The following is a 16301-nucleotide window of genomic DNA, read 5'->3' as shown; positions in this document are numbered from 1 at the left end:
CTCAGAGGTGGCTCCTGGCACAGCCCTTGAAAAACTAAACTATCTGAGAAGCCTGTGCCACCAGGCAGCATTCCTTGCCTGCCGTTAGCTTTGTTTGCAAGGGCCCTTTAAGTCATTCAATGAAGAATTATTACACGAACCCCTGCCCTGTGCCAAGTTCTGTGCTGGGTGCTTCAGATGAGGATGCCGGAAGGGCCCTCCCCTCGAGAAGCTGCAGTCTAGTGGCAGGAGGTGTGGGGACACGTTGCTGTACGGGGAGTGGATGGATGTGTGCTGCCCTTGAGGTATGAACAGTGCTCAGGGGTCCCGAAGGGATCGGCGGCAGCCTGGATGAGGCCGGTGCCGGCTCGGAGGTGAGGATGTTTGAGCGTCACTTGGAAGGGTGAGCGGGTGGCCAGGGGCGGAGGGAGCTCCGTGCAGAGTGAGGACCGTGAGCACAGGGGCCTGGAGGCAGGAGAGGGCCCCGCGGGTTCTAAGGCCAGTGGGACGTTTGTGTGCCTGGACTGTAAGTGCCTCAGGGGGACTGGTGGCAAAGGAGGTGGCCAAGACCGGGTTCAAGCGGGCTGGCTTTCGTTCGGTGGTCAGCAGATTTCTTTTTTCCTTCCCCCAACTTTACTGAGATAAAATTGACATATAACATTAAGTTGAAGGTGTACAACGTGATGATTTGATACATGTATGAGGCAAAATCAGCAGATTTTTAACTTTTAATTATGGAAGATTTTAAAGATATTCCAAAGTAGACAGAATAGGATAGTGAACCCCGTGTAGCATCACCTCACTGCAGCAGTTACCAACCCATGGCCGATCCTGATCCCTCCATACCCAACACCATTGCCCCCTGTACCCCATCCATATCACTTTGAAGAAATCCTAAAGTGCCTTGTGTATCCTATCAAGCCCTAGCCTGTGGCTGACATGGGTTAATCCAGAATTTTGAGGCCTGGAATGATTGGGTGGCACTTTGTGATTTCATTCCATTTTCAGAGAAACCGCTGAGTTTCCCCTCTTCATTTTACCTTTCAGTGGGAAGTTGGTGTCTCCCAAGTGGAAGAATTTCAAGGGCCTGAAGCTCCAGTGGAGAGACAAGATCCGGCTCAACAATGCCATCTGGCGGGCATGGTACATGCAGTGTAAGTGCCGCGTGGCTGGGCCGGAGACCCTCCAGGTTCTGCCACCAGGAGGCCTTTGCACCTCGGGGCCCCGGAGCCTGCTCTTGGAACACTGTGTGTCACACAGAAGTCTCTCTCGGGCCGTGTGCGTCCAAATCCGAGTGAACTGGGCCCTTATCGCCATCGGCACTGGGGGCCCAGCCACGCGTCTGCAGGAGGCGGCAGTGTAGGCCGATGGCTCCCAACCTAGTGTGCTCAGTGTTGTAAGGGCAGAGGAGGAGGGACGAGTCGGGGAACAGTTCCTGTTTTCAGCAGGTCTGAGACGATGCAGGCCCAGGCCGCGTCCTGTGTCCAGCTGGCTTGGGTACAGGTGGGTCTGGTGACTTCTGCAGGAGATCGGCGTGCTCGGGGTCCCCTAGGCTCAGGCCGGTGTTTCTCTTGATCAGCCAGACTCCCTTTCTCGCCCGCACATCACTGCCAGACTTTTTCCCTTGGACCTGGACCCCTTTATTTCCCTGAAATCTCGTTTTCCAAGGGAAGGAGAAGGAAGGAACCCTTAAGGGTCCCCCCTGAGGGGCGGGGTGCGAACAGAAGAGGCGGAGCTCCTGCGGGGGTCTCTGCCGCAGTGACGCTGTCTCACCCTCTCCCCGCCCAGATTTGGAGAAGCGCAAGAACCCCGTGTGCCACTTTGTCACCCCGCTGGATGGCTCTGTGGAAGTGGACGAGCACCGGCGGCCAGAGGTACTGGGCATGTGATGGGCCCTCACTCGGGAGGAGGTGACTCACAAGGGTGGGACCCGCAGAGGGAGGACGCAGGACAGGGTGCTGGGGCTGCGCTGTCCTGGCAGCTGTTTTGACCCCGAGAAGCGATGGCGATGCGGGGGGCAGGTGGCCTCTGACACCCCACAGAGGCTCCCGCCTTCTCAGACCAGGCTGACCCAGGGACTGAGGGGGTCCTCCAACCGGGACTTATCCTCTACTTTCTTTTAATGTCAGTATTTCTCTGGAAGTCAACGGGGAGGGAATCTTTTTTCTTTTTTTAAATTTTTATTTATTTTTGGCTGCGTTGGGTCTTTGTTGCTGCACGCGGGCTTCTCATTGCGGTGGCTTCTCTTGTTGCGGAGCACGGGCTCTAGGCGCGCGGGCTTCAGTAGCTGTGGCTCGCGGGCTCTAGAGCACAGGCTCAGTAGTTGTGGCGCATGGGCTTAGTAGCTCCGCAGAATGTGGGATCTTCCCGGACCAGGGCTCGAACCCGTGGCCCCCGAGTTGGCAGGCAGGTTCTTAACCACTGCACCACCAGGGAAGTCCCACGGGGAGGGATCTTGACTCCTTACAAGGCAGACATCTTTAACTATTAAAGAATGAACTCGAGATCTTTATATACTGAGAGGGAAAGATGTTGAAGAAATAGTAAATGAATAAAAGCAAGTTGCACAACAGTATTTGAGTATCTTTAGGTTAATTTTTTAACGCATGTGTCTGTGTGATTGTACATGCATGGGAAATGTCTTGAAGGATATACAGAAATTGTTTCTTCGTGGGATTAGAGTGAGGAGGAGGGAAGACTCTTCTTTCACTTTTGACTCTTCTGCATCTTTTTAGTTTTGTCCAAGCATGTCTCACTGTTACCATGAAAAGGGGAAAAGCTTGGAAAGTAACATAATGAAAGACGGTTTGGAGCCATAGGACATGATCTGGTGTTAGTATTAAGGAATTTCACTTTTTTCAGTCTGGTAATAATATTGCATTATTCACAGTGAACATTCTTCACTGTCAGAGACACACAGTGGAGTATTCTTGGGTGAAATTATGTGGGATTTATGATAGGATATCTGGGACTTGCTTTAATATTTTCCAGCCATTAAAAAAAAAAGGAAACTGAAAGTGAGGTGGGCTCCCGGAGGCCGTCGTGAACTCCTCGTCACCAGAGGTCTTCAGGGCTGCTGTGGAAGGGGCTCCCCGCCCTGCACAGTGGGCAGACTGAACTGTGTCTTAGAGGTCACTTTCCACCTGAACCTTCTGTGACTGGCCGTTTGTTTTCACCCTTTGGAAACGTGGCGGAGGCTAAGGGCATTTGAGAGCTAGCCCGGATCTCTGGAGGTTCCTCCAGCGCCGGGAACTCTGTGCTTCTCCCCTGCCGGGCACTCTGTCTCACCCCTGCTCCGGTCCAGCCTCCGGGACCTGGGCCCCCGAAGCCCCCTGGGTTATCACGGGCCATGAAATGAAAGCTCCCCTTCACCCAGAGGCCGGGCACGGCCCAGCAGAGGTGGGACGCACTCTGTGGACGAAGCCGCGGGCAGGCAGCCTGTTTCTCAGAGCTGGATTGCCCGGGCCTGACTTCCAGGGCCAGACGCTTGCTTCTTGGCAGGGTGGCTCATCCAGCGCCACCGCTCCACTCTGCCCTGCGTCTCCCCACAGGCCATCACCACGGAAGGGAAGTACTGGAAAAGCCGCATTGAGATCGTGATCCGGGAGTATCACAAGTGGAGGACCTACTTCAAGAAAAGGGTATCTGGCTCGGCCTCCAAAGAGAGCACGTTCAGGAAGCCCCGTAGGGGAGGGAAGAAGTGAGCCCGGATTCAGAACACCGGCCCCCAAGGCTGTGGCCCGGAGCTGGCCACCCCTCTCCTCGGCCCAGCCTTCTAGCCCAGCCCCAGTGGTGGCCTGCTTTGGTCGTGTGACCTCTGCTCTCAGTTTCTCCACCCAGGAGCCAGGGCTCTTTATTCCACAGACACTGGCTGGGAATCTCCTCTGTGTCCAGCGTTGGCCTGGGGATGGCAGGGGCAGGATCCCTCTCCCCGCCCGCCTCCCAGAGAGAGAAGGCCTAGATGTTTCTGGAGGTTAGCCCCTTCCAGGAAGGAGAGGCCGAGGGCTTCGTCCCCTGCCTGGGCCCTGAGTGCCCTCCTTGGTCCTCTCTATCCTTTCTCCGCAGCTCCAGCAGCACAAGGATGAGGACCTCTCCAGCCTGGCCCAGGTGTGTGAGCTTGGGGGCCATGAGGACCCTCATGGGACCTCCTCCTTTGACAAGAAACAGCAGTGACTTGGGTGGCCCAGCACTGCAGCAGAAGGTGGTGGGGACGTGGACTCTCCCTGGGGCTAGAGGAGGGGCCACCCCCCTTCTCAGGTGAAGGATGTGAAGGAAACAAGCCAGGTCTCTGCTGGGGGGCGGGAGGGGGTTTCTCCCTGCAGTTCCCCACCCCCTCGCCTCATCTCTTATCCGGGAGCCCTTGCTGCTCTGTGACACAGTGCAGCGTATTTCCCTCATGTGGCATGCTGGCAACTCCCGAGTCACTCTTGCCCCTTTGGTTTGTCCTTCCCCCTGTCGGTGGCAGGACGATGACATGCTTTATTGGCACAAGCACGGGGATGGCTGGAAGACCCCAGTCCCCATGGAGGAGGACACACTGCTGAACACAGACATGCTCATGTCGGAATTCAGCGACACCCTCTTCTCCACGCTTTCCTCGCACCCGCCCGTGGCCTGGCCCAACCCGCGCGAGATAGGTAACCCGCCCCTGGACTCTAGACTGGAAACGTTGCCTTCTCCACCAGGCCCCCAGGGCAGGCTCTGCCTCGGGGCCATCCCTGAGCTGCTGTCGCTTGTCTAGGGTGAGCAGTGAGGAGGAGGGTTGACCAGCCTCCTTGCTGTGTGAGGGCCCTGTCAGGCCCGTGGTGCCACCGCCAGGGAGCGGTGGAGGTTTGGTCTGAACCAGTTTCACATTTCTGATACTGTCCCTCAGCAGAGGACGGGCCTGGGGCGCGTGACAGGGCCTGTGACTCACTCTCAGGAAAATCATTCGCACTCCTGGGCTGGCCTCTCACCTGGCAGCGTGCAGCTGTCCAGTTAACCCCTCAGGGAAGAGCCCACAGGCTGAAATTAGAACCCGGGGTCTCTGCATAGCTGCTCACAGCTTCTGGGGAGTGTCTGTTGCCGGATACTCAGTTTACCTTTCCTACGAAAACTCTCTTTCCTGCCCTCTGAGGGTGTACGATGCCCATGAACTGACGAGAAATCCCAGCCAGTGGCCTACGTTTCTCCTCGGAAGAATCTAGAATGCAAGCAGGGCCAGGAAGATCCATTCCAGGCCCTTAATATATTCCTACAGCATGGTCTGAGAAGGCAAAATGATTCCTCTGTCTCCTTTCTGATTCTTACAGCACATCTGGGAAATGCAGACATGATTCAACCGGGGCTGATTCCTTTGCAGCCCAACCTGGACTTTATGGACACATTTGAGCCTTTCCAGGGTAAGGACTTGGGGCAGAGAAAGAGCATGGCTACCTGCGTCTCTCTTTACCCAGGACAAAGTGGATGTTGCTTCCCTTTCATAGAGGCAACTGTTAGAATGGACCAGGGAGAGGACTTAGAATTTTTCCAGAACCTTTTTTTTTTTTGCTATAGTAGCTGCAAGGCCTGGAAAGTGTTTCTGGGATGTCGTTCTGTCTCCCCGTCCACGTCTCAGAGCCTCAGGTTTGGCTTTGACTGTAAGCAGTTCTCCCACGAGGCAGCAGAGTGCGCTGACGGCACAGCCACCTCCTCGCGGTTTCCCGCAGTTAGAGCTGGTCCTTGAGCTCCTGCCACTGTAAGAGCGGGTGCCACCCAGGCCTGGGAGTGTTTCAGAGGCCACACTGGTTGCCAGCCTGTGCAGCTCCAACCAGAGGGCCTCTTTCTGCAGAGTTACCTCGTGGTGGTGGGGGGGGATGCCCTCTAGCCATGGCATTCCTCTGGGTAAGGTGGGGTTCAGTGCCTGATTTGTTTGGATCTTGATGCAGTAAAGTGATGGTCACAGAGCTCACAAGCCCCTGATGTTGTCTTTCAGACCTCTTCTCTTCCAGCCGCTCCATTTTCGGCTCCATGCTGCCTGCACCCGCCTCAGGGCCTGCACCAGATCACAACAGCCCACCTGCTCAGGTAGAGGGAACTTGGGGGAAGGGGCACCGGACTGGTCATCGAACCTTTGCAGCCATAAGCAAAGTGCTAGGGGTGGCTAGATCCAGCGGTGAACTCACATATAATGTGTAAAGAAGTTATCCTAGCCCTCCTTGGAAGCATCCTTAGGTGTCCGTGAGGTGGGAGGCTCTATCAGTAAACGTATGCTCCCGCCTAAGGCCCAGATACCCTGTGTGCATCAGGCTCTGTCTTGACCAGTTAAGACCAGGCCAGTGAGACAGCAAAGAAAAACGCAGATCGCTAAGAAGAGGAAGTTCCGTGTATTTCTTTTACTTTTTACTCAGCACTCAACACAAGTTGGTTACCAGCTGCTGGGACGGCTGAGCTGAGTGAGGCACGGCTCTCTGCCATTAAGAGACTCTCAGGCTGGTGCCCATATCCAGTTAGGCGCCCATGACCTGACCCTCTCTCCTTCCATCTGGCTCCGTGAAGAGTTTCTCCTATAGAGACGGAGATCCGAACAATTGATTCCTTGTAGCGTTTCCCTTTTAGGAAGAGGTGACCTCTCTAGAAGTTGACACGTGAAACTGTCCTGGGGGAGCCTCATGAGCAGCTGTGATCCAGGCTGCCCCTGCTCTGTAACAGAAGATGGCAGGGACTTTGGGGGGACCCCGCTGGACTCCAGAAACAAGATATCCCCAGGCCGAGAGCCAAGTGTGTGCAGACAGCCGCTGTGTCTGAGCCCTGTGTTATCACTGAGTTCCTAATGGAAACAAGACCCCTGCAGATGCCTGGGGAGACCCAGATCCGACCCCCGCAGATCAGCAGTCCCAGGGGCTGGGAGACGTCGCCTCTGTCCCTTATGCCCGGGGCATCGTCCCAGGCGCCGGGTACTGTGTCGGACCTTGCAGTGTGCAGCGCTGGAGAGTGACAGCGAGCAGTGTGACTCTAGCGTCCGTTCCTCACTTCTTCTCTTCCTTCCTTAGGAGAGCATCCTGCCAGCCACCGCTCTGCCTACCCCGAGCCTCCCTGACGGCTTCATTGCGCCCCCTGCAGCCACGGCCCTGGACCCCACGCGTGGGCAGGGCTGTGAACACACCTCCCAGCCGGGGGACCCCTTTCTCCAGCCCGCAGACTTAGGTCCCTCTGCACCACCACTGAGTGTCCCCCAGCCCTTCCTGCCCGTGTTCACCATGCCCTTGCTGTCGCCCAGCCCAGCCCCGGCACCTGCTTCCCCCGTCTTGCCGTTAGGCCCTCCTCCCGCCACTGCCCTGAACCCCCCGACTCCCCCTGCCTTCCTGCAGCCACAGAAGTTTGCCGAAGTCAGCAAGTCGCCCCCTGTCATCACCCACACGGCCTCTGCCACCCTCACCCACGACGCCTCTGCCACCACCTTCAGCCAGAGCCAGGGCCTCATCATCACGACCCACTATCCCACCCCCTCCGTGTCCCCCTGTGGCCTGGCGCTGTCTCCGGTCACCCGGCCACCAACCGTCGGGCCTCCTCAACCCCGTTTAGCGTTCGTGCACCCCAAGCCCGTATCCTTGCCTGGGGGGAGGCACAAGCAGCCCCCCAAAATCGTGCCTGCTCCCAAACCAGAGCCCATGTCCTTGGTGTTGAAGAATGCCTGCCTCGCCCCAGGTGAGTCAGGTGGAGGGAAGCAAGTGGGACTCTCCCCCTGCCCTCATCCCCCGCCGGGTCCCCAGGCTTGCAGACTCGTGACACACGTTGTGATAGGAAACAGAAGGGTTATGAAAGACTACACGCGTGGATCTAGTCTGTTTTTTCTATGCTGTGTTGTTCGTTTAGTTAAGTCTCGACGCAGTTTGAAAAAAACATGGTCCTGGTCGTCTCTTTCCCGGGTCTGTAATCTGTCCCCTCCAAGGAGAAGTTGCAAAAAAGTAGCTTTGTCTCCATGCCCTGCAGCAAGGAGGTGACGTCTCAGTGGCAGCAGAGGGGTCGTGTGCTGCTCCTAGGCCCACCGCCACCTCCCCCCGCCCCGTGCAGCCCGGCCAGCCCTTGGGCCCCCCGCTGGGCCGCCCACCCTCACCTCCCCCTTGTTCTGGCAGCTGCCTTTTCAGGACAGCCCCAAGCAGTGATCATGACATCAGGCCCTCTGAAGAGAGAAGGGATGTTGGCTTCCACCGTGTCCCAGTCCAGCATGGTCATCACGCCTGCTGCCATCGCCAGGGTGAGTGGCCCAGACAGGCCCTCAGCAGCCTATAACCTTGGGTGGCCCTCATGACCGTGGTCGGGGGTGACCTCTCTCCCCTGTGTCCCCTCAGGCTCCTGGGGTCACAGAGTTCCACAGCAGCATCCTGGTGACGGACCTTGGCCACGGCACGGGCAGCCAGCCTGCTCCCATCTCCCGGCTCTTCTCTCCCAGCGCAGTGCCGGACTCCCTGGTAAAGGGCGAGCAGGTCCCGCCACATGGGGGCATCGCCCAGGTCCCTGCCACGGGTGCCAGTGAGTCTGCTGTCTGGTTGGAACGGTTGGGACCGCGTGAGTGGAGTGACGGGCCCGCTCTGGACTGGGGAGGCTGCCGAGGGTGCCCGGGATTGAGCCTGGGTTTCCAGGCCGGGTGGTGAGAAGCTGCCAGTGGCCCAGGCTAGGGAAACGCTCAGCAAAGGGCAGGATAAACCAGGGAAAGCAGCCGGCGCATCGCAGTGCAGGCAGATCGTATGCTCGCAGAGACATCGCTCAGCCTCCTCCAGAAAGGCCTGGCTCTGATGGGGACTTCCCTGGGGGTCCAGCGGTTGAGACTCCGTGCTGCCAAGGCAGGGGGTGCGGGTTCATTCCCTGGTCAGGGAACTAAGATCCCACATGCCATGCGAAGTGACCAAGAAAGATTTAAAAAATTAAAAAAGAAAAAGAAAGGCCTGGCTCTGAGCTGCCAGTTCCAATCCACAAAAGGGATTGAGGGGTCCGTGTTGACAGTTTCCAGAAAGCACGAGCCTGGTGTTGCTGTAGCCACAGGAGCCCCCGGCCTTGCCCGGCACTGGCCGGTCTTGCCCTCCCCTCCCCTTCCTGCACCTTGGGAGCCCCCTTCCTTCCTCCCCGGCTTGGTCTTCCGTCGGTGAGGTGGCCGGGGTAGGACTGATATTGCTCAGTGACGTCTGAAGAGCTGAGAGGTCAGGGTAGATGATCTTCCCGAGGCTGTGCTGCTGCGGGCTGGGGAGAAGCCAGGTACCAGGTCGGAGGGAGACCCAGGTGTCTTCCTGTCTCAGGTAAAACCGTAGCAGCTGCTCCCGGCACCCTGTGCAGAGGCATCTTCCCGAGGTGGAGGGCAGGACACGGTGGGGAAGGCTCTCTACTTATAGGGGTCAGACAGGGACTTGTCCCAGGACAGGTTTTGAAGAATAAGGACCCTCATTGGGGAAGATATAGACGCAGACTAGCTATGAGTCATGCCCTGGAATCCTGTATGGGGCTCGGGCTCAGGGAGACGGCGCCTTGTCCACTGAGGTGGGTCCCCGGAGGTTAGAGCCTTGAGAGCGGGGTGGGGAGAAGAGCTGAGCAGAGGGGACCGAGCCTGAGGCCTCCGTGCTGTGAGGCGGGACTGCCAGGGAGGGTCAGGGAGGGGCTTCCTGCGGGTGGCTCCGGAGCCTGGGCCACAGGTGTCTTCCACCATGGTCTTTGTGGGTAAAATAGCACTTTGGTTTTTTTAATTAAAAATGTCAGGGGTGGGTACGATTGAAAAAGGTGTGAGAAAACATATATGTAGAAATGAAAGAACAACAAAAAAAGAACAGGTAGCCGTGTGCTCGCCGCCCAGGGTGAGAACTACAGCCTTGCAGATGCCGAGGGGCCCCTGGTGGCCCAGGAGGCGGGCCTCCTCGCAGCCCCCAGACCTGTGACTGCAGCGTCCAGCTGGCGTCCGTCAGGCCTAACGGAACCCACCCCCTGCCCCCGCCTGTTGGCAAGGGTTCCTCCCGTTTCTGCTCTGGGGCTGCCATGGAGGTTCAGGGTGGGTGTCCCTGCGCAGCCGGTGCAGCCTGGTCCCTAAGGGGAGTCTCTGCTCTTCTCAGGTCGAGACTGCCCGAACTCAGGGCAGGCCTCTCCGTGTGCTTCAGAACAGAGCCCCAGTCCTCAGTCTCCCCAGAACAACTGCTCAGGGAAATCTGCAGACCCCAAAAATGTGGCTGCTTTAAAGGTACCTGATGGGTCTTGATTCCCTTGGAAGGATGGGGGGGCAAGGAGAAGCGCATCAAGGGACTTTGGGGACGGCTGCGTCCCTTACTAGAGACGCACTGGAAAGAACCGTGGGCTTGAGGGGTGTCCCATGCCGGGCTGGGGCGGCATCGGAAAGAGGGAGGTTTGCTGCTTTAACCTTCCCCGTGGTGACAGTGGCCCTCAGCCCAGAAGCCAGCACTGAGCCCTGTGGAGCAGAGGGAGGAGGCGGCAGCTGTCAGAACTGGGTCCAGGGGTGAGGGTGGCCGGGAGGGGCTGAAGCAGCAGCCTCGGGCCCTTGCTGTGCTCTCTCTCTCCTGCAGGGATGGTTTTCTAGTCCCGTCCTGTCCCCCTCCTGGCTCCCGCTGGAGCCTTTTCGCTTCCTGTCGCCCCTCCTTCCACATAGCTCTCTAGCGGCCTCAGGGTCCCAATCTGCCCCTAATCTGGGCAGCAGGTGGGGGTGGGATGGGGAGGGGAGGGGTCCCTGTGTCGCAGTGACGGGTCGATTTCCCAACAGAACCGGCAGATGAAGCACATTTCAGCCGAGCAGAAAAGGCGCTTCAACATCAAGATGGGCTTTGACACCCTCAACAGCTTGATCTCTAATAACACCAAGCTGGTGAGTGGCCGGAGGGCGGGGAGGGCCGACAGGACGGGCGGATGTGGCTGGCTCGCTGCGCCTGCTGCCTCCCTGACCCGGCCGCCCCTTGCAGACCAGCCACGCCATCACGCTGCAGAAGACCGTGGAGTACATCACCAAGTTGCAGCAGGAGCGCGGCCAGATGCAGGAGGAGGCCCGGCGGCTGCGAGAGGAAATCGAGGAGCTCAACACCACCATCATGTGAGGCTGGGCCTGGGGGCTCTGGTGGCACCCCGTCCTCGCTGGCACGGCACAGGGGGGGCACTCCTCGCCGGTGGAGGCCTCTCTGCTCAGCGCTGCAGCCCTTGCCCTCCTCCTCCTCCCCAGGCGGGTCCCCGCCTGGGCCTGCCCACTTGGCCCCCAGCCACGCCGAGCTTCCTTTGACTCTTCCTGTCGTTTCAGCTCCTGCCAGCAGCTGCTCCCTGCCACGGGCGTCCCCGTCACCCGGCGCCAGTTTGATCACATGCGAGACATGTTTGACGAATATGTGAAAAGCCGGACTCTGCAGAATTGGAAGTTCTGGATTGTATCTTTGGGTTTTCTTTGCTCATCCCCCATCCCCGCAACCAGTGCACTAAAACCGCAGACACTGACCCTTCGGTTGCTTTAGAAAGATGCTCTCTAAATGGTTGTCGTTGAGTTTGTCAAGACAGGTAATGCTAGTTTCTGTCTCGAGAGGGAGGGGCCCGGCCGGGCCCATGGTGTGGAGCAGGCTGTCCTTGGTGCCCGCCCAGGCTTGGGGCTCCCTGGGGACCTGGAACAGGCCTGCTCTGCGCTCTGAGTCCTTGAGAAGTAAAGACAAGGCTGGAGCCACTGGCAGAAGCAGTAAGGTGGGAAGGAGGTGGGATCTGGTCTAACATGTCCTGGCAGCGGCGGGGAGTGTGGTGCCACCCGAAACCAGGGCTCACAAAGCGACTAAGTGGCAGAGGCTGGATTTGAAGCCAGTTCCCTCCAGGCTGTTCTCTGCGTTTGTGCCGCAGGGCCTTGACTGCTATAACGAGGCACGGATACCTGAGTGCTGGGCTCTGTCTCTGGGGCCAAGGCCTCCCTGCACTTGGCCTTCCAGATGTCAGCAGGGCCTTTACGGGGGATGGCTCTGCCCTTGTCACTCCCCACCCAGCCACCGCTGTGCCTCTGAGTGGACAGTGTGCACAGGGGTGGGGTCGGTCGCCGTGCCTGGGCCTGGGGTCTGACGGGCTGCGGAGGGGGTCACGTGGGAAGAGGGACGCTCCAGCCTCAGCTCTGACAGGGCGGGTGGTGTCTGTGTGCACTAATGGGCGGGTTTTAAAGGAAGAGACGACAGACACCAGCTCCAGTCCCCCAACTTTGCTCTGGTCCTGGTCCCTGAGTGGAGCTGGCGTGAGTCAGAACCTCTGTGGTCAGTGGCAGGTTCCTTGGCATCAGGCTGAGTGTGGTGACCGTGGGCGCCACCTGGGCTCAGGAACAGTTGGGGACCTCCCTCCCTCCCTCTCTCTCTCTGTCTCTCTGTCTCTGTCTCTGTCTCTCACTCTCTGTCTCTCTCTCTCTCTCTCTCTCTCTGTCTCTGTCTCTGTCTCTCTCTCTCTGTCTCTCTCTGTGTCTCTCTGTCTCTGTCTCTTTCTGTCTCTCTCTCTGTCTCTCTCTCTCCCTCTCCGTCTCCCTCCTCCTCTCCCCCTCCCCACCCCTCCCGCCCCATCACAACTGTGCACAGTTACTTGCCAGTCCTGAGGGGAGCTGGTCACGGGCAAGCCTGTGACTGGACTTCGTTCTCTCCACGCTCACTTCCCTTTTCTTTAACCTGCGTGCTGTGCAGTTCAGCGTCATCATCAAGCCGCTGTTTGAGTCCTTCAAGGGTGTGGTGTCCAGCAGCAGCCTGGAGGAGCTGCACCGGACGGCGCTGTGCTGGCTGGACGAGCACTGCTCCCTGCCCGTTCTCCGGCCGAGTGAGTGGGGCCGTGCGGGCTTGGACGCAGGCGGGGCTGCCGAAAACCCAGGCTCTGCTGCCGGTGGCCCACAGACAGCTGGGGCAGGGGGTCGAGGCCGAGTTGGAGGCGCCGCTGCGGGGGGGGGCGAGGGCTCCCAGAGCCTCTCCTCAACGTCCTGCCACCTCCGTGTGCCCCTTTGATCAGCTCTAGCTCGCGTTTAGTGAGCACCTGCTACTTACCAGGCCACGTGTCAGGGGTTTTCAGACACGTTTTCGTGTTTAATTCTCGTAATAACGAAAAGAGCTGTGGCCGTGTATAAAGGCTGTAGAGGTGTGATGCTAAAACAGGGGGACAAGCAGGAAGGGGTCAGCGTTCCCCGCCCACCTGCAGCGTAGGGGATAGGACTGGGGGAGTCGTCTTAAAGGCAGAGGTGTGAGTGTCCAGACCTCAGGCGAGAAGCTCTCCTGGTGTCCGTGCCTCTCCTGCTTTGGGGGCCTGAGAATCCCCATGCAGGGTGTACACACGGAACCGCGTGTTCTGTCCTCTGGGGGCTTGGAGCTGGTGCCTGGGCCGAGTCTGCAGGCTACCCCCTCTGTCTTGCAGCCGTGCTGAACACCCTCCGGCACCTAAGCACCACCACGTCCATCCTGACGGACCCGTCCCAGCTGCCGGAGCAGGCGGCAGAGGCCGTCACCAGAATGGGCCAGAGATCTGCGGAGTCTTAGCAGTGCTTAGCGGGCACAAGGCCACGTGAGAAGCCGTGGAGACCCCGCCTGTGGAGAGGAGGCCACGCCCCTCACCTCTCCTGATGCGGAGCTGCCGGGCCTCCCTCCGACTGCGGCCCAGGCCGCTCAGAACACCGCGCTCAGGTCTGAAGCAGGTTCGGGTCCTGCCCACAGCAGTAGCCCAGCTTAGGGAACCCCTTGCTGTGAACTCTGACTCAGCGACCTCTGTCACCGGCCTCCCCTCCCCTCGGGGTAGCCCGGATGAAGGGGAACAAAGGGGAACGCTGCCCGTCCCTGTCCTGTCCTGTCCTGTCCTGTCCTGCTGGTGGGGTGTCGGGGCCGCGGCGGCAGTGCGAGGAGCAGACGGGGCAAGAGGGGGCATCACCCGCTCCCCCAAGTTAGGAAACGTGAGGGTCCTTCCCGGCTCCTGCCTGGAGACTTACACACGCTGCCTCCCGTCACCTCTCAGGCGCCCGTGGGGCGGTTGGAAGGCATCCTCCTCCCTGCCCCGACTCTGACCTTGTAGATAGATTGGACGTCTGCTCAGGCTTCGCAGGGCCGGCTGCCGGGGAAACCCCACAACACACGTGTGCAAAGTGGTGGGTGCGCGTGCCCGCAGACAGGAACGGAAGCACCAGTGACGCGGAGCTGCTGCTGGCTCGGAGGGCCGCTCGGGCGGGGCGTCGATCTGTCCTGATCTGGTTCCACTTGGCGTTGCAGCCTCCGTGGTGACACCGGCCTGAGAATCGCATGGCGGGGCTCAGCTGGGCGGGCGGCCGTGCTTGATGGATGCTTCTGGCCCTTCGGGTGCAGTGTTTGAAAGACCAGGCTCCACAGTGCCGCCATCGGCCTGGTCACCTTGTCTGGATTGTCCAGCTGGGAGCCCCAAATCATAACAGTTCCTGGACCAAAGACGCCACCACACCCAGCGTCTGTCTCGTGTTTGGAGGCAGAAATTGAATGTTGACACAGAGCTCCGAGGGGGCTGCCTCGGAGCTGTCTCTAGGCGGCTCCAGACCAGACCGTAGAGAGTTGGATTCAGGTTTGGTCCAGGTGGAGGGAGCAGCAGGCTGCTTCTGGGTGTGGGAATTGCACCTGGAAGGGTTCAGAGGAGAGCACGGCAGGAGGGGCGGTCCCGGGCCCGCCCTCCTCTCGGTGTGTCTGCCAGAGCGGCTCCAGGTGGAAGGATGCTCTAACGCTCAGGAAGCCCAGCCAGGGGCACCTCCTCATTGAAAGAATGTGCTTTTCACGTCCTGCTGTGAAGTTCCGAGGCCAGCAGGCTTCCCGTTCAACCTCTGTCCTCCCGGCCCGAGACGGAGACCGGGCAAGCGCTGTGCAGACCAGGAGCCCAGGGGCCCCAGGAGGGGCCGCTGCGGGCCACCTTCTGAAGCTTGGATCATTTCGGAGGCTCCTGCTTGATCCCAGAGGCCTGTGGAAGGTGCTCGGGGCGGGGGGGCAGGCAGCCCCGCCTCAGCCTCGGCGGATTGAGGACGGAGGCGGGGTCCTCTCTTTGCCGCTGGCCGTGCCACTGCCCCTGCCGTGGGTCACGACCGGTCACCTGCTCCCTCGTCCGTGCTCCAGCCCCGTCAAGGGTGCCTCAGCGGCACCCCTCCACCTCCCCGGAACCCGTGTTTACAGGCCTTCCGATCGCTCTGCTGAGGCGCGAGCACGCGACGAGACTGGGCCAGCCCTTCGCTTCCACTGGGGGGAGGGACAGGAGCTCAGCCTTCCACCGGGGTGGACACGAGGTCCACCTCAGAGAAGAGCACCGTGCTAAGAACTCCGTGAGGCTCAAAAGGGAAAAAGGAAAGCCCGAGACGTGCCAGCCGCGAGGGCTCGTGGAGGGGCCTGCCCTCGGCCTCGCCCCAGCTCCTGTGCCTTCGTAAACCGCGTGGTGGCTGCGGAGCTCGGCCCGGCCATGACCTCTCTGAGATCACTAGCTTTCTCCCCACCCCTTGCTGAGAGTCTTTTTTTTTTTTTAGCCCCATGGGATATAAAATTGGCCTCTTCCTTCTCTGGCCTACCTCTCCCTCCCTCTGGCTGATGTAATGTCCATGATTCTGTTTTTTTAAATATTTAAGGCTGTTAGGTTGTATGAGGCATTGAAGGGGGTGTGTGTGTGTGTGTGTGTGCGTGCGTGTGTGTGTGTGTCCCAGCAGACGTTTAACTAGATGCATGTTTTTTTTTTGAGATATTTACTTAAATCCATTTCTCTTGGTGCTCACCATTATGGCTGTAGGGCCGCAAAGCTGTATCTCTTACTACAAACACGTTTGTTTCTTGCCCCGGCAGTTTTCTTGTTTTGGATTCTTGCCTGATGAGTCTGGCCAGACGGGGGCCTAGCTTGGACCTCTGTCCTGGGGTCCCAGGCCGGGATGCAGGGACCCCGGGGCCACTCTGCCGGCCGCCTCCAGAGGATGCTGTAGTTTGTTTACACTTTCACCCCTACTCCTGTTCCTACTCCCATAAAAGAGACTTAAAAATGCTGACACTTTGGAGGATAAGAAAATCAATCTGAAAAGGAAAAAAAAAAAAGCCCGTCTGGCACGTAATCTCTGAAAGTGTTTCTGTGAAATCTTTCTGTGCCGTCAACCCCCTTCCCACTGCTGTTTGCTGTTTGACACCGTGTGGGAGATGCAGGGAGAGTGGGGCTTTCCGCAGTTGGCTGGCCCGTCCCTCCCTCGGTCTCAGGTGGGTGACATCCAACTGTCACCCCTCTCCCACCAGGCCCCCAACCTGGCTGGGGTTTTCAGGGCACAAGGGCAGCCCCGGCATCAGGAGTCAATGTCGATGTGAGCACCAGGTCTTGTTGGGGAGGGCCTGGCAGGGCGCTGCGGGTGACCCCGTGCACCTAGCTCC

General features: G+C 59.1%; 1 protein-coding gene across 4 annotated transcripts in view; it reads left to right on the top strand.

Annotated features, from left to right (window-relative positions):
* The window catches only part of MLXIP (MLX interacting protein), a gene marked incomplete at both ends in the record, with an annotated part of 55786 nt that extends 42344 nt beyond the window's left edge, over positions 1 to 13442 (top strand). Inside the window, 16 exons of one of the 4 annotated variants that reach the window (XM_079717519.1) lie at positions 1027 to 1133; positions 1768 to 1853; positions 3531 to 3620; positions 4045 to 4086; positions 4445 to 4616; positions 5271 to 5360; positions 5933 to 6024; positions 6990 to 7644; positions 8085 to 8194; positions 8289 to 8469; positions 10032 to 10156; positions 10691 to 10792; positions 10887 to 11014; positions 11216 to 11339; positions 12606 to 12735; positions 13321 to 13442. In XM_079717519.1, coding sequence (XP_079573645.1) covers positions 1027 to 1133; positions 1768 to 1853; positions 3531 to 3620; positions 4045 to 4086; positions 4445 to 4616; positions 5271 to 5360; positions 5933 to 6024; positions 6990 to 7644; positions 8085 to 8194; positions 8289 to 8469; positions 10032 to 10156; positions 10691 to 10792; positions 10887 to 11014; positions 11216 to 11339; positions 12606 to 12735; positions 13321 to 13442 — 2356 coding nt within the window. Of the gene's footprint in view, positions 1 to 1026; positions 1134 to 1767; positions 1854 to 3530; positions 3621 to 4044; positions 4087 to 4444; positions 4617 to 5270; positions 5361 to 5932; positions 6025 to 6989; positions 7645 to 8072; positions 8195 to 8288; positions 8506 to 10031; positions 10157 to 10690; positions 10793 to 10886; positions 11015 to 11215; positions 11340 to 12605; positions 12736 to 13320 lie in introns of all 4 variants that reach the window. The other 3 variants (XM_079717518.1, XM_079717517.1, XM_079717516.1) reach the window with 3 other exon arrangements.
* Positions 13443 to 16301: the final 2859 nt, after the last annotated feature.

Source organism: Hyperoodon ampullatus (genome assembly GCF_949752795.1).
Source record: "Hyperoodon ampullatus genome assembly, chromosome: 13".
NCBI lineage: Eukaryota > Metazoa > Chordata > Mammalia > Artiodactyla > Ziphiidae > Hyperoodon > Hyperoodon ampullatus.
Note: the sequence above shows the minus strand (reverse complement) of the source record. Positions and strands in the feature narration are given on the sequence as shown.